The 22,759-nt window shown below is 53.7% G+C and overlaps 10 protein-coding genes across 10 annotated transcripts; 5 read left to right on the top strand and 5 right to left on the bottom strand.

Annotated features, from left to right (window-relative positions):
- Nucleotides 1–191: 191 nt before the first annotated feature.
- On the bottom strand, nucleotides 192–1,292 carry CLAFUR5_09380 (Inositol phosphoceramide mannosyltransferase 3; the record flags this gene model as incomplete). The annotated part of the gene is made up of 1 exon (XM_047908528.1): nucleotides 192–1,292. One exon carries the CDS (start codon nucleotides 1,290–1,292, stop codon nucleotides 192–194), a length of 1,101 nt encoding a protein of 366 aa, XP_047765894.1.
- A 1,042-nt stretch (nucleotides 1,293–2,334) lies between these two features.
- Nucleotides 2,335–6,091, bottom strand: CLAFUR5_09379 (Putative coatomer subunit alpha; the record flags this gene model as incomplete). Its single annotated transcript, XM_047908527.1, has 3 exons — nucleotides 2,335–2,577; nucleotides 2,627–5,640; nucleotides 5,692–6,091. The coding sequence occupies 3 exons, from the start codon at nucleotides 6,089–6,091 to the stop codon at nucleotides 2,335–2,337; spliced, it is 3,657 nt and encodes a 1,218-aa protein (XP_047766749.1).
- Nucleotides 6,092–7,167: 1,076 nt separating this feature from the next.
- CLAFUR5_09378 (uncharacterized protein) lies at nucleotides 7,168–7,902 on the top strand (the record flags this gene model as incomplete). Its single annotated transcript, XM_047908526.1, has 1 exon — nucleotides 7,168–7,902. One exon carries the CDS (start codon nucleotides 7,168–7,170, stop codon nucleotides 7,900–7,902), a length of 735 nt encoding a protein of 244 aa, XP_047766750.1.
- Nucleotides 7,903–9,199: 1,297 nt separating this feature from the next.
- Nucleotides 9,200–10,169, top strand: CLAFUR5_09377 (Spherulin-1A; the record flags this gene model as incomplete). Its single annotated transcript, XM_047908525.1, has 2 exons — nucleotides 9,200–9,676; nucleotides 9,762–10,169. The coding sequence occupies 2 exons, from the start codon at nucleotides 9,200–9,202 to the stop codon at nucleotides 10,167–10,169; spliced, it is 885 nt and encodes a 294-aa protein (XP_047766754.1).
- Nucleotides 10,170–10,854: 685 nt separating this feature from the next.
- CLAFUR5_09376 (uncharacterized protein) lies at nucleotides 10,855–11,750 on the bottom strand (the record flags this gene model as incomplete). Its single annotated transcript, XM_047908524.1, has 2 exons — nucleotides 10,855–11,280; nucleotides 11,334–11,750. 2 exons carry the CDS (start codon nucleotides 11,748–11,750, stop codon nucleotides 10,855–10,857), a joined length of 843 nt encoding a protein of 280 aa, XP_047766756.1.
- Nucleotides 11,751–11,992: 242 nt separating this feature from the next.
- Nucleotides 11,993–13,375, bottom strand: CLAFUR5_09375 (uncharacterized protein; the record flags this gene model as incomplete). The annotated part of the gene is made up of 1 exon (XM_047908523.1): nucleotides 11,993–13,375. The coding sequence occupies one exon, from the start codon at nucleotides 13,373–13,375 to the stop codon at nucleotides 11,993–11,995; it is 1,383 nt and encodes a 460-aa protein (XP_047766757.1).
- A 955-nt stretch (nucleotides 13,376–14,330) lies between these two features.
- On the top strand, nucleotides 14,331–15,893 carry CLAFUR5_09374 (uncharacterized protein; the record flags this gene model as incomplete). The annotated part of the gene is made up of 3 exons (XM_047908522.1): nucleotides 14,331–14,400; nucleotides 14,783–15,082; nucleotides 15,550–15,893. 3 exons carry the CDS (start codon nucleotides 14,331–14,333, stop codon nucleotides 15,891–15,893), a joined length of 714 nt encoding a protein of 237 aa, XP_047766758.1.
- Nucleotides 15,894–16,133: 240 nt separating this feature from the next.
- CLAFUR5_09373 (uncharacterized protein) lies at nucleotides 16,134–16,585 on the top strand (the record flags this gene model as incomplete). The annotated part of the gene is made up of 2 exons (XM_047908521.1): nucleotides 16,134–16,203; nucleotides 16,251–16,585. The coding sequence occupies 2 exons, from the start codon at nucleotides 16,134–16,136 to the stop codon at nucleotides 16,583–16,585; spliced, it is 405 nt and encodes a 134-aa protein (XP_047766751.1).
- Nucleotides 16,586–16,767: 182 nt separating this feature from the next.
- On the bottom strand, nucleotides 16,768–18,702 carry CLAFUR5_09372 (Quinate permease; the record flags this gene model as incomplete). Its single annotated transcript, XM_047908520.1, has 7 exons — nucleotides 16,768–16,993; nucleotides 17,051–17,525; nucleotides 17,585–17,826; nucleotides 17,877–18,143; nucleotides 18,201–18,431; nucleotides 18,482–18,558; nucleotides 18,610–18,702. 7 exons carry the CDS (start codon nucleotides 18,700–18,702, stop codon nucleotides 16,768–16,770), a joined length of 1,611 nt encoding a protein of 536 aa, XP_047766752.1.
- A 1,910-nt stretch (nucleotides 18,703–20,612) lies between these two features.
- On the top strand, nucleotides 20,613–22,052 carry CLAFUR5_09371 (MFS-type transporter; the record flags this gene model as incomplete). Its single annotated transcript, XM_047908519.1, has 1 exon — nucleotides 20,613–22,052. The coding sequence occupies one exon, from the start codon at nucleotides 20,613–20,615 to the stop codon at nucleotides 22,050–22,052; it is 1,440 nt and encodes a 479-aa protein (XP_047766753.1).
- Between the last annotated feature and the right edge of the window lie 707 nt (nucleotides 22,053–22,759).

The raw sequence follows: 22,759 nt of genomic DNA, 5'->3' as shown, positions 1-22,759 counted from the left end.
GTTAGAGATATCGCTGGTAGACGGGCGGGATATCACGAGATCTTCAACGATGTCCAGGAAGAGTCATTATCACATATCTTAGGTACCAAACCCTCCCCTCCAGACTCATCGAAACCAAGGGTATCACCAAAGCACCACACGCCTTGCCATCTAATCCCAAAGCCCGACAAGAAGAACACCCCCTCACCCCCTCAATCCCTCGACCGTCCATCCTCAAGCTCCACCAGCCCCGTCTTATCCATACTCGCCCTAAACAAAACTCTCGACCGTCTCCTCTTCCCAGACCCAGAACCTCTCACCAGCCTCCCCACAACCCACATCAAACCCACCCCAACCAAAACTCCACCCCACCCCACAACCGGCCAATCGACGAAAATGTACTTGAGCGAGAAGATGAGCCGCTTATCCCACCGATGCCAACTCGATTCTCCGCCGTGTTCGAGGAGAGGAGTTACGACTTTGCCTTTGAGCATGAAAGGTTCCAACCTGCCTTGTTGGTCTGCTAGGATGAAGGTTCTGTTTCCTTTCTCCGGTGCCTTGACTTTTTGGTATGACATCCACGCATCTGAGAAGAACTCACAGCCCGTGCTGAACATATTGTGCGCATACGGAATCGGCCACCAGAGATCTCTAGCTGGGGCGCGATCGAGGAGATGTTTGAGGAAAGAGTGTCCTTTCTGAGCGAGGATGAAGGCATTGTTGACCCCAGCCGGTGAGGCGCCTGGTGTAAGTAGTGGGAGATGCGTCAATGCCGAGTTTGGCGTGCTGGGGTCCAGAGGAGCGGCGAGAGAGCTTCGACAGGTGATGTCGAGATCGAAGAAGACGCCGCCGTAGTGGTGAAGCAAGGCGATGCGAAGGACATTAGCGCGCTGGATGTTCTGGTTGTAGGAGTTGTAGTGGGGTGCGAGATCTGGATAGTGTTCCGCGATGAAAGCGGTAGCGGGTTCGTCTGTCCATATTTTGTGGTTCCATTCCGGGTGGAAGTGTTTGCAGCTTTCGATTTGTGCTTCGTACTTGGTTAAATTGGCGATTGGGCGGCCGTTCGTCAGGTAGATTTGGTGGATGATCTTGGGAACTGGCTCTGGGAGGAAGGCGTCGTAGAGATCGGGACTGAGTGTCTGACCGGGCTCGTTTGGATAGCGGAAGAGCGTGTCTGGGTGGTTCTTGAGATATGTTGCGAACGTTGAGTACTGGTGTCCGAGCTCGTATAGGACGTGGAGATGATGTCGGGTGAAGAAGGTCACTGTTGCAACCAGCGTCGTGGTGGCGAAAGCGATGGTCTTGGGTCGCATGATCGTTCTCGCGCGCCTGTTGAAATCGCTCTTGCTTCGCCGCGCTAGGTCGCCAAGTGATGGATATTGCTATATCTTTGTGTGTGTCGTGGTGATCGCTCGGTTCGTCGATTGGTTTCGCGCGAATAGGTACTCTTGCGGCAGTCGCTCACTCTAGGCAGGAAACACCACGACCAAGGAAAGCATGAAGCAACAAGAAGCCCCAAGCAACGCGCGACCGCGACTGCTTAACATACCTACCTGCATGCCATCTAAGCAAGTCTGTTCCGCTGCACTGGCAAGAAGCTCGCGGATGTAGCGGTGCAGCAGTGGCTGTCGTTGCATCTTCCTGCCCACAATACCCGTTTCCAAGACGGCAGTCATGGATGTCCAACCACTGGAAGCACGTTGTCATCGAAGAAACATGACCGAATAGCAAGATACTTTGGCGAAGCACTGTCTAACGGTGGTAAGATGATGTCAGCAAGTGTGTAAAACATGAGGGATTCGCCCAGCGCAAATGGTCCGCGGAGGGCGGTCGCCGGGGCGTGGCATCCTTTTCAAGGAGCCTTCTAGCCTATCCGACTCTTCCACGACGCGCTGACGTGGTGTCGTGAGGTGCTGCGAAACTTGTAACCGTGGTTGATCAGCAGATGCATTGCAGATCTGTGTGTTCCAGGTTGGAGCTTGGTATCGCCGAGCCATGCGTGTGGAGCTGTAGAACTACTTCATCAGTGCCGCAGCGAGATCGAGCTAAATCGGCGGTCGGAATGGCTGTCATCTTGATGGCTGTGCAGACCGCCTTGCGCGTACACACAATGGCGAAGTAAGGTGCGTAGTCGGCTAGAGTGCAGGTTCAGGCTCGTGGCGGGCTCATCGATCGTTGTGCTCCTGCCTGGACGGCGGCTTCTTTCACTCTGATTCATTCAACTTGACAATGCTCGCTAACACACACTCTCGACGCCATCTCAATCGCTTTTGCTGTCTGCCGCGAACAAGCCACCGTATGCGCCGAAGGCATGTCTCTGATATCTATCCTGTGCCCCACCCATTGTCATGATACTCATACCGTCAACCTCAAGCCACTGCTGGGCGAACCGATCGCTGACACCTCACAGATCTTGCACACGGTTCCCTTGTACTTGGTGTGGTACTTCGTGCCGTCAAATGGACAGCTCGTGCTGGCCTCGCCGGCATATATGGGTGTGTAAGATGCACCGCAGATCTCGAACTCGCCGAATGTGTCGAACTCGATCTCCACGGCATCGGTGGGCGAGCGCTCGGCTACCGCTTTCATCTTGCGTGCCTGACACATGTTAGCTCGTGAAACAAATGCAAAGACGTCTGGAACTCACTGTGTCCTTGAACTTCTGGTTGGTGCCCTTCTCGATAAGTGAATTTGCGAAGTTCAGCACGCTGCCGAGCTGCTTGTTTTTGTTGGCAAAGTTCATGGCCGAGAACAAGGCTAGGGTTTGATGTTGAGGCTCAATGTCAGGCACTGTAAAGTAAGCTGAAAGCTCGAGTGCGCGCTTCTTCTGGTCATCTGAGAATGAGCTCAGGTCTGTCTGTGTGCCGACAATCTTTCGTCGCTCAAGCTCGATCGTCATCGCAAGCACATATTGTGCAGCTTGCTGCACGGCAGCTGTAGCCTCATGCACTTGTGCCTGTGACGAGACTGCGTTGACCATGAGGAGGTGCAATGCCTTCTTGAAAGCAACAACACCATCTTCCAGCTTGTTCGCCTTCATGGCGTTCTTGCCAGCAGCAATCTCGCTAGCTTGTACAGAATCGAGATCACGGGGTATGAGCGGCAGCACCTTCCTCGAGTCGGTCTCGTTCAATGTCCTGCGAACATAGTTGACAAGAGGTGGCATGCCAGGGTTGGCGGGTAGATATGTTCGTGTGGCCTGGAAGATCTCCATGAAGCGGTCCTCGAGCGGCTTGAAGTTGACAGCACCAACCTGCCTATTCAGCAGGTTCATGGCTGTATCGAAGCTGCCGGCTGCTGCATGGTCCGCTGCCAGTGGTGAGTTGCGTGCCCAGAGATCTGCTTCGCTGCTGCCTGCACCCGCTTCAGGGCCCTCGACATTGACGAAGTCGTCCTCAACCTCAGCAACAGCATCGTCACCCATGTCCCAGCCGGCGGCCGCGTGCTCCTCGTCTTGGTCGTCCATAGCTCCGGTAGGCGCAAGTTCGTCTTCAACCAGCAGGTCCTCTTCCGCATAGCCATTCGTGTCTGGTGCGACGGTTTCGTCACCCTCAGCAAGAAGTGCCTTTTCGAAAGAACTCGCACCAGTCGATCTTGTGGGCCAGTTTGTCTTGAAGGTGGGCGCGACAGCCTTGGGAGGTGCGGCTGGCTGCCCAAGTCCTGGAAGTGATACTTGGTCCTCCGTCAACCCGCTCGCCTCGAGAATGGCCTGGCATTCATCTTCGAGCCCATGCGTCTTGGCGGTCAGGTATGCGAGAGGATACTGGTCCACTTCCTTCAGCATCTCTATCCGGCTTTCAACATCTCCTAGGTACAGAGAGTTCTGGAACCGGCTGGTCTGGTCGCCCCTGTGTTCTGCGATCTTTGCCATGCGGTTGAGCTTCTCTTGGTCACCAGTAGCGAGGTATAGGAAGGACAGCTTGTCGAAGTTGCGCAGCTTCTGGTAGGTCATCTCGACAACTTGGTGGTTGCCGTGAGCTAACGCCTCGGTGCTGAGTCGCTGCCAGAGCTGGGGACGATCAAGCTGCTTGGCCATCTCGACTGCTACATCCAAGTTGCCACACTCGATCGCGAGCTCGAATCGGGTTTGTGGGTCCTGGACGAATTGCAGCGCGATCTCGGGGTAGCCCTTCTTCTGCAGATACGAGATGATGCTCTGGCCGACTAAGCTGGATGTCTTGATGATGTTCAGCATCTCATCATAATGGCGTTTGACGAGTGCAAGCTTGAAGCGATACTCGGTTGGGTCGATCGTAAGAACCTTTGGCTTCGCCGCGCGATCCAGACAGTACACAGTCTTGCCCTTGACGCGGACGAGGTAGATGACATGCTCGAGTGTCCGCACAATGCCGTTGTCGCCGTTCATGAGCGCATACTTGATGTGGTTGAGAGTGGAGTAGAGTAGAACGCCAGCATCATCCCATGCCGCGCTCTTGATCCTGATGGTCTCATGCAGCGTGCTGATCTGCTCAAGCGACTTGTTGACGATGGTGACATTGTGCTTGCTAAGCAGGGCAGCATGTAAGCCATCGGCGGACCATACAACGTACTTGACACCAGTGACTGCAAGCTCTGCAAGCTGCTTTTTCTGTTGAATGTCATACAAGTAGACGTGCGTGGGTGTAATCAGGAGCAGACAGCCGGTGCCACCGAAAACCATGTCGGTCGTTCCAGTCGGAGGCTTGATTGTCTTCGTGGTCTGGTTGCTGAGGTCCTTGACGTCGATCTGCTGGTTCTGAGAGTTGAAGACTGCGAAACGATTCCGTGCAACAAAGACAGCAGCCGAGCCAGGCCCGCTATGGGTGCTCGTGGGCTCAACAGCACCGGAGGCGTCTCGTGGCAGACTCATCATCTCATACTTGCCCTGATCGACGGGAGTGGTGACGAGGATCGATCGTTCAGCTGGGTTGTATGAGAGCGTTCGTGGTGGAACCCAAGCATTGCCAAGCTTCTTCAAGGACAGCATTGACGGGCTCTCCACGTTCTTCGTGAAGTCGTAGGATCGCACATGCTTCTCTTTGGTGATGTAGAAAACATTGTTCTGGTAAAGGGCGGATGCAGGTCGCTCACGCTCCAGCTTGAAGACCATGACTCCGTTGTCGTGACCAGCTGCGAAAAGGTTGATCTCTGGATGTGCGGCAATGACCCAGAATCGATCATTCTCCCGTTTGAAGGACTGCACTGACGTCCTACGATTGAGATCCCAAACTCGGATAGTCTTGTCCTCGCCAACAGACAATATCAGATCCTGATGCGGGTGGAACAGACAAGCGGACGCGTTCTGGAAATGGCCTCTGCAGGTGTCCACTTCCCAAGCTTTTGTTTCGCTCATTCTCCACAGCTTCACGAGTCGATCATCACCGGCAGATACAATGAGCGGCAGCGTTGGGTGAAATGCGACCCAATTAACGCCACGGTCATGGCCCTCCAGCACAAACTTGACCACCGCGTCCGTGTTCCCAAACATGTCGGCCTGATTTTGGTTTGCGCGTGCAATTTGGTCCTCGAACGACATTGAAGTTGGCGCCGAGTGTTTCTTTCGCAGACCCGAGATGTCCCAGACTCTTACTGACTGATCGAGTGAGGCCGAGACTACGAGGTCCTCCTTGGGGTGAAACTGTGCACACATGGTGTAGTGGTTGTGGCCGGTCATGGTGCAGACTGCGGCATTGTTAGCATGTCATCCTTTGAAGATGAGCTACCCGTACATACTCAGCGACCTGTTCTGCCAGTTCCAGATGCGGATGGTCTGGTCGTCGGAGCTTGAGATGATCCACGGCAGCTCGTGGTGGAAGAAGACAGTGCGGACATAGTCCAGATGGCCATTGAGCGTGAACAGACATCTCCTCGTCTGGTACGACCACACCTTGATCTTGTAGTCGTCGCCTCCCGACACGAACAGCGGTTGTGTTTTGTGGAAGTCAATGCCTCTTACTGGTCCATCGTGCTCCTCGAAGCGGTCTATGAGGGTTCCCATGCGGTAGTCCCACAGCTGGATGGTCGAGGAGTGCAGAGACACGAGAATCCATGGTCGCTTTGGGTGGAAGGCGATTCCCTTTGCGCGCGAGGACTTGCTCTCGAACTTGGTGAGCATTGAGGGAGTGGAGGCCATGCTGGGCTAGGGAGGGAGGAGCCTCAGCTCCGTGCAGATGTTGGCGCACCAGATGGCAGTCGCAATATGTCCAGCTGTGCGGTCGCAGTGGAGACAGTTGTGTTGAGTGCGAGGGACAGTTGGCGGGTGGCAGAGGGTGTGAGGGCGTTTCAATGGTGGTCAATATGAAGCTGCCACCTTGACTTTCCCAAGAGTGTTCAGGGTCGAATAGTTTTCAGGCATCTCAAGGCACCAAAGTTGGACTGCGCTAAGATTGATTGATCAAGCACAAGCACAAGCACAACATCATTGCTGCACCGTCCATCTCGCCGTTCATCATACAAACGCCTCGCTGCTGCAGCCACCAACATGCCACATGCCACCGCACCAGCTCTCGTCGGCTGTGCAGGCTGTGCAGGCTGTGCAGCTGCGCGTCGGCATTATTGTGCCCAAACTGGCCCCACCGACCAAGTCCGAGACAACAATAGTGGGATGAATTTGTCGTGTCCCTCACTGTCGCTCCCCTCCCCCCCTCTCTCTCTCTGCATCACTGCCCGCAGCTTGTGTGAGCATTTCCAGCGCATTCCACTCCTCCAGCACCCGATCGGTAGTTCTACCAGGCATCGACTGTAAGCGACACGCCAATCGCTACCACCCATTGCCACTGTGACAGCGAAACGCTGCCCAAGTCCAGATAACTGCTCTTCCCGCTGCAGGGAGCTCCCAGATCTACCAGCGCCCTCTCCCTTCGCATTGCGCCTGCTGTCTTGCTGTCAACGCGAATCGCAGCGTCAGCCATCACTGCTCACCCAAGCAAGTCACGCTGTCTGCAAACAGCGCCCGCCTCACTTCTGATCCGCGAACAACCCCCAAACGCCCTAGATAAGACGTCACGCTGCCAGACTGTCATCTGCTCATACTCGACGCTTCCGAAGATGCTCCTGCTTGCCTTCCGACGACAGAATTACATTGTGAAGAGGCATCATCGTCCCAACTTGGGCAGTAAAGACACACTGCTGGATGCACGCTGAAAGATATCGTGAGGTACGAGTCAATACATATAAGAAGACGTGACAACACATCAACCCACTACCGCCATGGCTGGCATGCTGGAGGCCCTGTACTCCACTTCCGGCTTTACCTCTGAGGCTAGTCTGTCAGGCCACCGTCTGCACACTCCGCCCTACACACCACATCGCGCAACAAAGCGCCGCCTCGAGCGTGCGGACTCGCCCGCGTCAACCGTGGGTTCCATTCATCCCGCAGACACACATAGCCCTGCAAAGAAGGCAGCGAAGAGATCGGTGCCGGACAACATCACAGTCGAAGAGCTAGCCGAAGGTGATGCCGGCTATAGCGCGGACATAGATGTCGTCTACCCAGAAGAGCTCGAGGAGAACGATAGCGATGACAGCGACGCTGAACGATTCAGTGACACGGACGAGGATGAGTCGGAAGACTTACCGGAGGTGCTATCCAACTTGCGCGTGGATGAAGAGAAGGCATTCTGGGAAGGTCGCAACCAGAAACGGTCCGAGAAGCGTGCCAGTCTGAGAAGCTACAAGCGATCGCACAGTCAAAGTGTGAAGAACGATACACCTGATCCAGCAGACAAAGATGCGAAGAACGATCAGGACAACAAGACTGGACTTCGGCGGCAGCGAAGGCGGGTCCGAGGCCCACGAGAAACTGGGTTGGCTCATGAGATTCCGCTGCCCAGCTCGCCAGAACCAGGTGGGTATCACAGTGCTGTGACTGACAGCCACGTGGAGGAGACTCATGTGGTGCCGTCTACGGAGACAGAGCCCATGGATGTTGATGATGCCAAGTGAGCTACTGCCGGTCATCGATACAAAGAGCTCAGTCGGTCGCGATGCGTTCCTGGTCGTCCTTCAAAAAGTCACTTTGACACAAAATGCCCAGACCATCGCCAATCTGGGGATCTTCATTTCGGCAGAGAGTGATGCCAGGGCCATTGACAAAAGAGGTGGCCGCTCCACTCTCAAAAGCAGAGCATCAACGAGCTACTCAGAGGGCACAAGTCAGCTGCGATGTACCAAAGACTGTTGAGAGGCGTGGTGCGCTTCGTGGAACGTGCCTACTTCATGAACACTCACTGCGCTTCGGCGTTACTGTCGCAGCCAGCAGGTTATGATTCTGCTGCTTGGCTAGCGGCCACCACCTGTATCAAGAGCATTCGATCCAACCCAGCCTCTCCGACGAAGGTACGCTGCTCGTCGCTGAGATGACCAGTGAGTCTGGATCACTTGGCTCTCACACCGACATGTCAGCAGCACTATTCCTGACTTGGCTTTGTCAGATGCCTTGGCAAAAGCGTCGGTCGCTCCTTCCAACAGCCGCGCACACCAGGTCACATCGGCAGCGACACGTTCATACAAGACTGCCATATTTCGGTTTATGGTTATTGATCCTTCCTCCTGTTCATCTCTCCACTGCCACGCTGTTTCGCGACGGTCCCCAGGCTTCGGCTCCTCAGCGTTATTCCTGCGTACACGGACGCTCCCGCTTACATTCAGGCCTGCCGCCGCAGTATGTCTGCAACATGCTCCAGTTAGCACCAACATGGCGCTGATTGGAGTGCGCAGACCAGCCATTCAATTTGCCGTGGAGCCACGTCAAGATGCCAGTCACGAGGCCCGAAGCAGCGTCGTCACGTGCGGGCGAACATTTCCTCCAGAAGTGCGGGAATAGGCCTGCGCGCTCACATGTTATGCTCCAGTTTAGAGGAACAGTGGTATGAACAGATGTCCAAGAGGCCCTTCTCAGTGGAAGCCATCCACCGCAGCTTGTCCTTCACCCGAGCACCAACATACTTCCCGCCAAGACATGCAGTGTTGTTGAGCCGCAGCAGATCTCGCTCGCGTCCTGCGTGTCTTATGGCCCTAAATGCAATGCAAGCCCACAGCCCAAGCATAGACCACTACTCAGCTAGGTATGGTACGTGCATTAAGCAGCCTTACCGGATGTCGTATAATACCATACTCCCAGCCAGTCCATTCCATTCCATCTCCACACACATATCACCACCCATCAAGAACAGCCTCCACACCGCTTTCGCAGCTGATCCCTTCGCTATCATTTCACTCCTACCACTTCCATACTATCAAGATGTCTATCGCAAAGTACATCATCGCCGGCCTCACCGCCATCGCCAGCGTCACCGCCGTGCCTCAAGGCCCTGGCGCCAACAATGGCCACCGCGGAACTCCCACAACCATGATCACCGCAACGTCCAGCGCCCTCGACATCCCAACGATTGTTCAACCCCCATCACCACCACCAGCTGATACCGCCGCCGCCTCCGCAGCGGCTGCCTCTGCCTCAGCGCTCGCTAGACTAGCCCTCCAGGACGTGACGAATGTCGCCCGCTTCAACACCCTATTGACTGTTAATGGTGAGGGTCAAGAGCTGCTTCCAGAGGATGAGCTCCGTGATCGCGTCGTGTTCGATTTCGGTGCTCGGGCTGCGCCGCTGGGAGAGGGAGGCCGCTTCGTCCTTGCGAATGCGAATAATTTTCCGATCCTGGTTGATCAGGGGATTGCTACAGCCGTGGGGTTCTTGGATGCGTGTGGTATGAAGAGTCCTGTAAGTACAGACCGCATTCGACATCCTGTGCACCGAACCTTCGGACACACGATGAAGGCATCAAGCTGACAACTTCCCCCTCCAGCATACTCACCCCCGCGCTACCGAATGGCTCACCGTAGTCCAAGGCAAGCTCCAAAGCGGCTTTATGCTCGAGAACGCTTTCCTGGCCAACCGCGAGACCGGCCAACTCACCACACAAGTTCCCTCGGAACTATCTGCGTTCCAGGGTACCGTCTTCCCACAGGGCAGTATCCACTTCCAATTCAACCCGACTTGTGAGCCTGCTACGTTTATTGCGACGTTGAACTCGGAGGATCCGGGAACGAGCCAGGTTGCGCAGAACTTCTTCTTCCTGGATGAGAAGATTGTCAACATTACATTGGGCGAGGTGCAGAGTATTGATGGGAGCAATATTGAAGAGTTTAGGGAGTTGTTGCCGGCGAATCTTGTGCAGGCTGTGGATAGTTGTTTGGCGGCTTGTGGTATGTAAGGTGAGTACGGGCTTGCGGGCGGTTATGGTAGGGGAAGGAGTTGGTGTAGAACAGGGTTCATGGGATGGAGGCGATGGTTGGCAGGTATGATCATCATTACCTGGGCGATATCTGCTGGCGTTATTGGGGGCGTAGACGTTGTGCACATCACTGAATTAACATTCCAATAACGCTGTGAATGTTGTCACCGGATCACAAGGGCAAGGACTCAGTTCACGACTTTCCATCGCCGGACACGATTGCATGGCCTGATATGTAACGAAATGCAGCGTCTGCCGCGACATGACCACGACGTAACCCAGGTCTCCTACATAACTGGCATAGAGCAGTCACCCTTGGCGCAATGTCAAGACGCCGACCTTGCGAAGGCCTCAGGATGGCTTTCATGGAGCACTGTACAAGTTCAAGTCCAGTCCTGTACTGTTTGTGATTACAAAGCAAGTTAGACTACACCATTGTGCCAAGGATGACTGTCGAGGTGAAGAAAGTCACAGCAATATATATGGCTGAGCTTCAACAACCGCATGTGACAGTGACCGGCTATGTTGACACTTGCAGATTTTTGTAGAGCTTCGCAGTATGCTCATGCTAGCATGACGGTCCATCCTGTGCGCTCTTTTTCTCTGTTCCCCAATGCTATACCTCTGCCCGTTCGACATCCAACACCGTCGCGCCCCAGTCTCGTTACTTCTTCAATCTAGCCTTCAACGCTTCCAGCTGCCGGGTATCTTCAAGCGGTTCCCACTCGAGCGACTTGTAATGTGCATTCTGCCTCATGAAGAACAATATTGCACCAGTACAGTAAGTGCGTGCACGCACGTCGTTTACCAATTGATCGTACACGTCCTGCATCCGGACCCCCTCGGGGTTGTGAATCAGCGATTGTACAAGTGGCTTGTACATCTTGCCTTCCGTCTCTGGCCGGTAGTAGTGCGAGAAAAGTTCGATGGAAGTGACGGCAGGCTGGGAGAGTAGCATCTTTCCGACGGAAGAATCGGGTGCTGTGATATTCTCTACGGTAGTCTCGCATTTGCGGTGACCAGAAGTATGGACGATCGGAAGAATCGGGTTGAAGAGCACACTGGGTTCGCTGCTCCCTGCCGATCCTGACTGAGAATGTGTTAGCACGACGATCTCGTTCTCGGGCGCCAGGAGCGACGAACCTGGGTGATATCTCCTTGAGATCTTGTGTCGATGCTGATCGGTCTCAGGAAGAGCGCATGCTGTATGCGGATCGAGTTGCTGATAGCAGCTTTCCATGTCCTAGAGACCGACTGTGCAAGGAGCAGGTCCTTGGTAGGCAGGCCGAGTAAGATCTCCTCGAGTAGCTCGGCGATGCCAAAGACTGTCGTAGCCGCTGCGACGTCGAGCTTGCGCCTGCCGGCACGCGTCAGCACAATGATTGCGATGTCGTGGTCGTGTTGGCAGACTGGCGGTGAGCGCGTAGAACGTGAGGGTTCAGAAGGGGGACTTCCTTGGAAGCCGGCTATTGGTGCAGCACGGGCCGCGTGTCGATGCATCACCTGACATGGGTCATCAGCCGTGGTCTTGGCATTACGCGAGGTGAATGGAGCCAACATCTGCTGCCGATGACCCCTCCTGCCTTGCAGATCCAGCTACCAGTTTCCAAGCCTGAGGATTCATGAATAATGTACCTGGGAATGACGAAACAGGTCTGCTTAGCACCTTTCGAAATTTCTGGCACGAGACATTGTGGTTGGCAGATGGAGAGGCGTGGGACGGATTAGTGCGGTATTTGTGATGAATGCCATACATCGGGCCTGGCCTTGTAGAAATGGCAAGATTTACTCTCTACATATCGCTAACACTGCTGAAATTGAGTGTTACTAGATGAATCAGGCTCGAAATGATATCGATGCAGATCATCCAAATCTGCGACTTCATTGCCCTTCCGGCGGACAAGCCCAGTGAACTGGACGTAATGAGTCTCAGGCACCCCGGCAAGATTGCTAGGATCCGTCACGATTCGTGTCTGCACCGGCCTGAGTTGCCAGCGTATGCCTCTCTCCCGCGCCGGCCACAGGGCAGCTTCACGTCCAAACGTCTTGACCTTGACGTCCCAGAAGCTGTCCTGGAACATCTGATGCCAGTGAAGGAAGTCGGTGTTCCATTGTATGGCATATGCCGGAAGGACCTCCAAGACAATCACTTCAGGTGGTATCTTCTCCCTGCCTTTGGCAGCGTACCAAACAGCAAAGGCTTCTGCGACCTCGTTTTTGTTTTGCTCTATCTCCTCTGCACTCATCTCCGATGTGTCAATCAAGTCTTCTACAGTGGTAACAGTGTAGGCTGGGAGCGTGTTGCAAGCATCTGGCCAATTCGTCAAGACTATCGGCCAGGTGACTTCGCTGTGTCGGCCATCGGGGTAGATGTAGCTGTTGCTGTATTCATAGGCACCTCTTCCAATGAGGATACCGCCAAAGAGCTTTGACTCTACCTCGAATCCTTCCTCGGAAGTTTTAGCAGTATGCCCTAGGAAGTAGTGAGGTTTTCTTTGATACTGATCACAGCGTAAATTAGTCGCTGCGTGTGCCAGTTCGTGTACCAGTGAGGAGGCCAGTTCTAGACAGTAGTAGTTGTACCTGACCATATCATTCTTTCGTTCGTAGTATGAATACGCGAGTCGTGTATAACAAGCATGGTTTATCTGGATGGTACTGCACATACCACGCCGCATGACACGAGACGGGAGGTCCTTGTCCGGGGCCTCACAACAAGTCGCCGAGACCGTGTTCGACGGATCCTGGGAGGTATCGAGTACGTAGTCTACACTACCGGCCAGAAGATGAAGTTGCTCCTGCACTGCGAAGTCCTGCTCTGCGGTCAGTTGTTTCGGAGGCTCAGCAAAGAGTTCTATCGGCTGCCCGTCTTTCCCCGTCTTCCGATGTCTCCTCCGCTGAGCGCAGAGGATTGTGTAGAATTCCGGCAGCAGAACTGCGAGGAAATGCGAAGCAAGTCGAAGGGCCTGGTCGAGATCCTGATATCTGATAGTGCTGGCGAATCTCGTCGCTTGAAAGCAAGGATGGATTGGGTTCGTCAAGTTAGCGTTCTGCAGATTGAATAACATCTCTTTCCTGCAGAATCCAATGTCTCGAGCGAAATCATTAAAGGTGCAGTCCTGGTTCAGCAACGGCGAGCCAGGAAGAACAGTTGACCTCGGAAGATCTGGGTTATAACCGGACATGATTGATCAATAGCGCTAGGTGTTGAAGATGAAGTATTTCCGTAACAGATCGTGACCTGCTGAAAGCGCTCGAGAAAGACAGAGAGAATGGGAGGCCGGCTCCTTGCTGTGGATTCAGATGTGTTGGACGTGCTGTAGATGCCGGCGCCATGAGGCTGCTGGTACATAGCAGCATATCATGTGCAGTCGTTAGCCTCAAAGCCATAACCAGACAAAGGAGGATATCGTTGTCATTGTCCAAAATGCTCGAGATTAGATTATGCAAATCTCAATTTCTTTGACGACATGGCCATTGTGGCTCGCTCCTTGGGCTCGAGTGGCCAGACGTGGCGCTATACCGGAGCCACGATCTACCTGCCCTTTTCTTTTACAAGACAAGATTGAAGTTCCCTAAAGTGGCTTTTGAGCTGGACTTTGATCATTGTGGCTGGGAAAGTTCGTCCTCGAGCCAGTGCATGTCCATGATCGATAGTGCTCTTCAGGGAAGTCGACGACCAGGCGTGGCAGTATGGCTGTCACAATTCGTGAAGGTTGTGGCGAGCAGGAACGAGGATTGCAATCATTGGGGAAAGAGAGGGACAAGGGGCAAGCAGATGCCGAGCGGATACCCCTGCAGGCGCTATACCGCATTGAGCTCATCGAAGGCTCAACCAACCTCGCGACATGGCATCGCACATGGCAAGCCACTTCTGCTACGCTGCCTGTCACTACTCACTCGATCCTCTGGCATGACTTGGGTATTGTTCTAACTTGCAATCGCGACGAAAGTCTCTACCACAGACCACCAGGCAGTCAACAGCACCCCGTCGCTCAGCAATGTGAGGATTAACGTGCTCCGCGCCAACTGCACTGCTCCGTGTTCACGTACCAATATCAACGACATAGTCGTGGACTTGTCGTCATCAACGGGTACCTGCAGTACGAGACCTTCAGGTTCGTGCAGTGGAATATAACGATGGAAAGATGCGGAGAGAGCCTACAAGCAGCCAGACAGATGAAGTATGACCAAGAGCTTTGGGACGATGGTGAGCTGGAAGAGGTTATGTAAAACACATTGCCATCGGACACGGCAGCGTACAGCTGTAGCAAGATATGTGGTACGGTACAGGTAATGTAGTATGCACTTCGCCAGCGAACGCGATGCGGTCAAACACTTTCACCAGCGGCGTGCACCACGCAGCGATGCAAACAGTGGCTGCATCACGTCCTCTTTCATACCTTTCTCTCCAGCACACATTTCTCTCTTTCCCACTCCTAGATCTCCAGAAACCCCATTGATACTCCAAGAAATCTTCCATCTCACAAAACCCAACTACCGCCCACAGACATGCATGGCCTTCGCGAGCAGATCATGGGCAAGTCACCCTCACAACAGCTTAGATCAAACATCTACTGACCCTCTCACAGCGAACGCCGCCTTCGTCTTCCCTCAGCACACAACCTCAGTTCAAGGCGCCACCAAGCCATCCGATGTCTTCGACATCGTCATCTTCGCGGGTCCCAACTCTTCCAGCGGCACCACTAGATACAGCGCCGTTCTCGTACGCGGCACCATGAGCAACCGCAAGACCATTATGGGTGGCGCTCTGGCACACAACCACGCTGGGGCACTGGAGAAACTGCTTGATCAGCTGTGTCAGCTTGCTGCCCGTGGTGATGGCTTGGCGCTGGAGGGTTCACCGGTGATGGTGGACGAGGTGGATGAGGGTAGTATTTGAGAAGCACAGGGTTGGTTGGTAGAGCATCAGTCTTGTGTGAAAGCTGGAGGCTGATGGTTGGAGGTGGCATACAAGCATTTTGACTGGAGTTGGGAAAGCCGAGTAGCTTGCATCTTGAAACAGGATTGGAGAGACATCGAGACCGTGGCAGAAGTGAATGGTTTCTGCACTGTCTGCCTGAAAGCAGACTGGTGATAACTCGGACACCCGCGAGCCAACGTGATGAAAACTTGGAAGCTTAAGCTCTGCCACCTTTCACCTCCTTCTCCCTTGTCCTCTCCTTTCCTTGCTGTACTACACACCATTACCCCGGACTCAACCATGGACCCACTACCCATGAGACAGACCAATACTATACCCTCTCAAGTCGGCGACCTCACCGGCCTCTCAGACCTCATCCTCTGCAAGTCCCACTAGACTCGAAGATGCCAATTATATGCTAACACCTCCACCTAGCGAACGCCCAACTCTGCTTTCCCCGCCACAAGCTCTTCGACATCACTACCTACGCCGTTAGCGACCCTCACGCGCACATTAGCGTTGTAGCCGAGGGTGTCGGACCAATCGACGTTGACATGGAGCAAGCGGGAATGTTCGAGTCGCCAAAGTTTCGTGCTGTCCTGGTGTATTTGAAAGATTGTGTTTTGGCCAGGGGACCTTTCTGTGCGGGTGTGAAGGAGGCGATGGAGAAGTTGTTGTTGAGTTTGGCGATGGTGGTGAAGACGGATGAGGGGTGCAAGGGGATGCAGGAGGCGATGGAGGTGGGTGGAGGTCAGGTGGACAAAAGCTTACTGCGATAGGTGGAGGTTGCCTTGTACGGCTGCACTTGATGAGGCAGGAGCGTATACTAGCTACCGAGCTTTGGAGTGGCAAGAGACAGAGGCGCAATGCGTGACCGGCTGCCGTTTCATGTGAGCTAGCGAATGACCAGGATGCAAAGCTCTGACCATCAGCATTTTCCCTCCGTTTGTTGCCAATAATTCTCCCGCCACAGCTCCCCACAGTACTTCCAACATCTCAACAACAACCAGAACGCAAAGATGTGGCCGCTGGGAAGCTCTACCACGTCCAAGACCCCAAACATCCTCGGACTCCGTGAGAAGATCCTAGGTAAGGCCACTTTGACAGTTGTTCTGCATGTTGCTAACAGTACGAAGCCAATGCTAGAGTCTGCTTCTCCAAAGATGCACTCAAGCGACATCCTCTCCAGAACGACAACGATCCGCACGAGAACATCCATTTGGTCATCAGCACACTTAAGACAGACAGAGCTCCCATGTATAACGCAATGCTGGTGTATCATGAGGATGTTCTCCTGGCCGAAGGAAACTGGGAACTGACAGTAGTCAAAGCACCCTCTCAGTTACTGCTGTCGATGGGAGTGATGATCCAGGAGCGCTTGGGCCTCCACTTCATGCTCGACGAACCTGGTAAAATCTTCCATGGCGGTGCCGAGGTCAACTTGAAGTATCTCAAGCAGCGCGATGCCTAGAAAGAAAGGACTTCACATAGCTGGCATAGCATCAGCTGGCAGCATACTGGAAAGTTTGGTGATGAGAAGGAAGAAGCAAAGTCCGACCGGAAAGTGATAGCGACGGGACCATGCTGCATACCGGCGGGACTAGATCTCCAGCTGGGTAGATGAAAATGCACCATAAAGACTGCTTGACACACCTAACTCTTCTCAACCTGACTAACGGTGATCTCACCACCCTTGTCAGATCCAATCGACCTTCCTCGCTCCGCCGAGCTGCGCTCCAAGTCCATTTCCTTTCCGCTTTGTGGCACAGCACCGAAAAGTTCATCCATTCTCTCGAGCGAGATACCCTTGGTCTCGGGAATCAGGAACCATGTGAAAACGAACATGCAAAAACAAAACGAACTGTAAATGAGATAAGCCCTGCAAAAGAGTCAGTGAAGTGATCAGTAGTAGTTGCGTGGTGCTTGTGAAGCATACCCATATCCACCTCGTCCAACAGTGGCAATCATGTTTGGCGTGGCTCGAGCGACCACGAAGTTAAATAACCATTGTGTAGCGGCACCGAGAGCGACGTTCATGGCTCGCAGCCTGGCGGTGGGGATCTCAGAGACATAGATCCAGCATACAGGTCCCCATCCGAATTGGAAGAACACAGCAAAGAGGTAGATGCAAACTACAGCCACATAGCCCGCTGGCGGAATCGCCACGCCCTCCTGCGGGGGTGAGATACGAATGTAGATGCCGATATAGAGCATGCACAGTGCCTGAGCGATCGAGGTCCACAGCAGACTCTTGCGGCGACCGAGAGAGTCAGCCGCGAGAGCCAGGAAGAGAGCACATCCGACCATCTTCAAAACGCCGTAGATTCCAGTTGCAAAGAGCGATGGCGCATTTCCAGTCAATCCGAGGTTCGTGAAGATTTGAGGGGCGTAGTAGTTGATTGCGTTTGTGCCTAGATAAAGGATGAGTTAGCTATACTCGGCGCATGCCTCGCACGATCCGGGTACATACCGGTCATCTGTTGGCATATCATAAGGCCGATAGTGATGAGAGCACGCTTGCGGTTGCCGGGGATAGTCCACATCTCCTTTAGAAGGTCCTTGGCTGACGAACCGCCTACGAGTCGTCGTTCGTACTCAAGCTGGTCAAACATCTCCTTAATCTCGGTCTGCACGTAGTCGTGGGTAGTTGGAAGGTTTCGCAGGCGAGATAGAACAGCGGTAGATTCTTCCCAGCGGTCTTGTCGTGCCAACCTGTTACATGTTAGGAGAGTTGTAAAGTGATTGTGTGTGCATCTGCATACCATCGAGGAGTCTCTGACGAGAAGAACATGCCGAAGAACAGGATGATTGCGGGAAGTCCTTGCAGAGCCAGTGGTACGACGTATTGAACGGTACCAGAGCTGTGTAGCAGCATGCCGTAGTTGATCCAGAAGGCAATGCACACTCCAGTAACGATGAAGAACTGATACATTCCAGTGAGAGCACCTCGGATGGCACGAGGCGCGTTCTCGGACGTGTAGAGAGGTGTGATCATAGAAGCGCATCCGACACCGACACCAGCGACGAATCTTGAACGTAGTGTTAGCGATAGCCATAATCCTCAATACCGCCCATGTCAACCCTACCTGCCGATGTACATTACTGCGAAATGTCCCGTGGCACCAGCCTGCATGGCTGCACCAACTGTCGCAAAGCAAGCAGCGATCATCAAACCGACTCGACGCCCGAGCTTATCAGCGAGGTAGGAGGCGACCAGGGCACCCAAGAAGCAACCAGCCTGAAGCGTGGACACGATGTTGGCTTCGAGGTTCGCTGAGAGCGTCGGGTTCTCCTTGGCTTTGGGAAGACCATACTTGCTGGGTATTGTCAGCTTTGTGACACTCTCGGCCAGCATGACAGCACTCACGCTCTGAAAGGGTCAAGCTTCAAGACACCACCGATGATGCCAGTGTCCATACCGAACAACATGCCTCCGAAGCAAGCCTGAGTCCGTCAGCCAAGCTGTCATATGCTTGCTTATGGAGGGACACTCACGCTGGCGCATAGTAGGAACACCCTGAAGTTGTAGATCTCTTTCGGGTCCTGCTTGACCGCATCGTTGCGGATGATCTTCTCAATAATACCCATGTTGGCTGTCGAAGTATCTGTCGTCGCTGGGTCGATGGATCAGCAGCCAGCCAGTAGTCGTGAAAAGACCAGGCGTCGAATACAACGATAAAGAAGACAGTCAGGCGGACGCCGTGTCTTTTGAAGACACAGAGGATCGCAAAGGCACAATGCAACTCATTGGCCGGATAATAACATGGATACTTGGCAGTAGCGCCTCCGGGTGAAAGTAGACCGTTGTACGTTCCTTGCCGAACACTATAGCACAAGCAGCCGCTGGGCCACGACGGGACAGTGTCATCTGGCCTTAGACCGCCAAGCGCTCCATCCGGTGGCGGTGGCCAGTTGTGCTGCAGTCGTTGCATCGAACCCCAGTGCTACCCCAGCTCGCACCCCAGATCAACACCCCTCCATGCATGATGGCCAAGACGGAGTGAGGCTTCCGGGTCGAGATGGCTGACCGAGAACGTGACATGCTGAGAGTTGCTGAGAGCTGATGGGTGGAAGCGACCCCCAACCTCGATTATTCCGTGAATGAGATAGGTGTTGAACCTGTGGCCAAGACATAAGGAAGACTCAAGAGCGCACAAGCTTTGCCCTCGGGTTGGCCATGGTATCGGTTAGATGTGGCGAGCACGCGACGAGGCTGGGCCCAGCAATGCTGCTAGCGACGGCGTCTAGATTGCTGTATAGACGCGCACAGGTGAGATCTGCTCATCTGTGGACCCGACTGGGAGGATGTCCTGCATCGCGAGAAACACTCTCCTGCAGCATGAAGTCCAGCACACGTGGCCAGCGGACCGTTGTCCGGAAGGCAGGCGCCCTTGTCGAGGAAGAGTATCCTGAGTCGCGTTGTAAGGACTAGAACTACTTCTCATACACGACGTTACCTCTTGTGCCTCACGATACTGTGTGTCGCCTCGACTTCGCTGTGTGCGTCGAGATGATCCCGGGCATTCGTGTCATCGCACAACCTCCTTGAACTCACTATGGACAATACCATCTCGATGCCGGGCACAGTTGAACGAGCATCTCCGTTGGCATACATGACCTATTCGATAGGCTGTCGTCCAGTCCGATCAAAGAGATGGCATGAAAGAGCAAGGTCGCGAGAGTTGATGAAGAAGAGAGGCATACAGACAATGTCTGCCCAGAACGAAGGGTTGTAGTGGTGCAAAGTCAACATGCCACGCGGGATGACTTGGTATTTGCGTAAAGTATACCGCGCGAATGGAATGTCGACAAAGCGTTGTATGCTGTTTGCCGATGATGGTCGATGCCAGGACTAGGGCTGCTGGCCACGTATCCACTACAGCCATATCGGCGTGGCCACTGTTATGGCTTTGCGGATATAGGCTCTGTCTGTTATGGTCATATCTCGACATCTGCAAAGTAAGCCGGCGACGTCGACGTAGTAGCGATATCGTGTCGAGACGCGTTGATCACGGGCAAGATGGACTTAGTACACGTAGTCCGCAAATTTGAGCGTATTCTGCAGAAATAAGACACACAATCATTGTGGCCTTAGGCATCCAAATTGCAGGGCTCGTGGGCTCCCATCAACAGGCAATCGTTCATTGAGTGATTAGTCATACAGCCACTAAAGCCATCCACGCCGTGGCCACAGCAAGGCCAGGCTGTTGCGTAATCCACCACGGCCGCGCAGCTCTAGCCAGGATGGCTAAAGTGGATGAGGAGTCCACCCCACCCGAAGGAGGAGTTTTCATTCGCCGAGGATGAACAGTTTGGTATGCAGCAACCTGCGCTACAAGCGGTCAAGATGGACAGCGGTCTCGCAGACATGGTAGGTGACAAAGTACCTGGTTGGTCATGTTTCCTTCCTTTCACTTTACATGCTGTCTGTCTGAAGCGCCGTCTCTGCAACATCGGCTGTACTTCTATTGACAGCATTCTAGCGCTTGGCAGCGAGAATGAATACATCTGAGTCTCATGAGAGCAAACATGATGCCGAGAAGCACCTTCATCACGATGGGGCGAATATGAATGCATGGCCGAACACACGAGACGATGACATCGAGCACACAATAGAAGAAGCAGAAGAAGACCACACCACTGCCAAGGCCGAAAAGCCTACGAACACTCTCACGACCACATTGTCGAGGACCATAAGTCGGCGATCCGCCGCATCATCATGGCAGGACCCAGGACCTCCACCCGAGGGAGGCATAACAGCATGGACTCAAGTCTTCTGCGCTCATCTAACCATCTTTACGACTTTCGGCTTCACGACGTCTTTCGGCGTGTATCAAACGTACTACGAAACGACTCTCGGCATAGCACCTAGCACAATCTCCTGGATAGGGTCTATGCAAATATTCCTTCTCTTCGGAATAGGAACCTTCACTGGTCGCGCGACAGATGCAGGTCTCTTCAAACATGTCTACATTGCCGGCGCAGTGTTCCAGATCGTCGGGATCTTCACCATGGCGGAGTCGACGAAATTGTGGCAGCTCTTCCTCTCGCAGGCAGTATGTCTAGGCATCGCGAATGGGCTGCAATTTTGTCCGGCGATGGCACTGGTCTCGACTTACTTCGTCAAGAAGCGTGCTTTCGTGATGGGTTTCACTGCCTTAGGATCATGTACAGGCGGCGTAGTCTTTCCCACCATCGTACAGCAATGCCTCCCCACCCTTGGCTTCCCCTGGACGATCCGGATTATAGGCTTCATCATGCTCGTCTTCAACATCATCACCATCTCCCTCTACCGTACTCGCCTCCCACCCCGAAAGAGTGGCGCGATCGTAGACTGGGAGTCTTTCAAGGAATTGCCTTATGCCCTCTACTGCATAGCTATGTTCTTCACATTCTGGGGTCTATACTTTGCATTTTTCTACGTAGGCTCCTACGGCCGCAATGTGTTGGGAGTCAGCTATCAACAATCCATCAACCTGCTCCTCACAATCGTCTGCACGGGATTCGTCTTTCGGCTCTTGCCAAATTGGATCGCGGATCGTTTCGGATCTCTTAATGTTATGATCCCCTTTGCTTTCCTTTGCGGCATCATGATGTTTGGTTGGATCGGGATTCACTCTACCGGGGCACTCTTTGCTTTCGCAGCTATCTACGGATCTGGAAGTGCGGTGGTTCAGGCGTTGTGGCCGGCGATCATTGGGAGTACGAGTCGGGACGGGAATCTGAAGAAAGCGGGCGTGAGGATGGGCATGGCGTTTACGATCGTGAGCTTTTCGAGCTTGACGGGGCCGCCGTTGGCTGGTGCGTTGATACAGCAACATGGAGGGAGCTATACTTATGCTAATGTGTGGGCGGGGACATCGTTCTTTGTTGGAGGGGCGCTGTTAATTGCGACGAGGTGGAGTCTTGCTGGGTGGGATCTGAAGGCGAGGATATAGAGCTCAAGTATGAAAGTGATAGATGTTCATCTGCTTCATGTATAGAGCGTAGGCTCTTCATGTCTGCATTTGCTAACGCCAAAATTGTCCTCGCCAGATCTGGCCTTCACATCACCCTGGCCATACCCCAGGGTAGCTCAAACCCATCGCCTCCCAGGTGCTGATCGGGGCATCATTATAGGAATCCTCGTGGAGAGCAGGACTACGACTCACGACCTGAAACAGCTCCGTTCGGCACAAAGGGCAGGTGTTATGCTTCTCCAGCCACTTCATCAAGCACTCGCGGCAGAAGACATGGTTACAAGGTGTTCGCACAGGCCTTCGGGCTGGTTGTTGATCGATAGCGCAATCTTCGTTGGCATTGCTGTTCCTGAGAGATGTGAGGCCGGCGCTCAAAAATGTGGTCTTGTTGGCGAACGGCATACGTGTGGTTCATATGATCTGCGTTCAAGTTTGCCCTTCCAGTGGCACCGGCCGCGACTTTTAGATTCCTGCTTTGTGTTGGCGGAAGTATCATTCTTGTAAGAGCCGTTTCACAGTTGGGAGTATGCTCAATGCTAGCGCAGCATGGTATGAAGTGTGTAGGCGTGGCGAATGTAAGGCGTTCTTTGCCTCCAACATATCGTCTTCCCTTCCATGTGACCCACCACCCTCCCGAATATCGGCCGTTGCGTTGTAGATCTTAATCTTCTGCCAAGTGGTTCTGG

The sequence above is a fragment of the Fulvia fulva genome, chromosome 9 (genome assembly GCF_020509005.1).
Source record: "Fulvia fulva chromosome 9, complete sequence".
NCBI classification, from domain to species: domain Eukaryota; kingdom Fungi; phylum Ascomycota; class Dothideomycetes; order Mycosphaerellales; family Mycosphaerellaceae; genus Fulvia; species Fulvia fulva.
The sequence above is the reverse complement of the archived record's forward strand: the minus strand, read 5'-3'. Positions and strand labels throughout refer to the sequence as shown.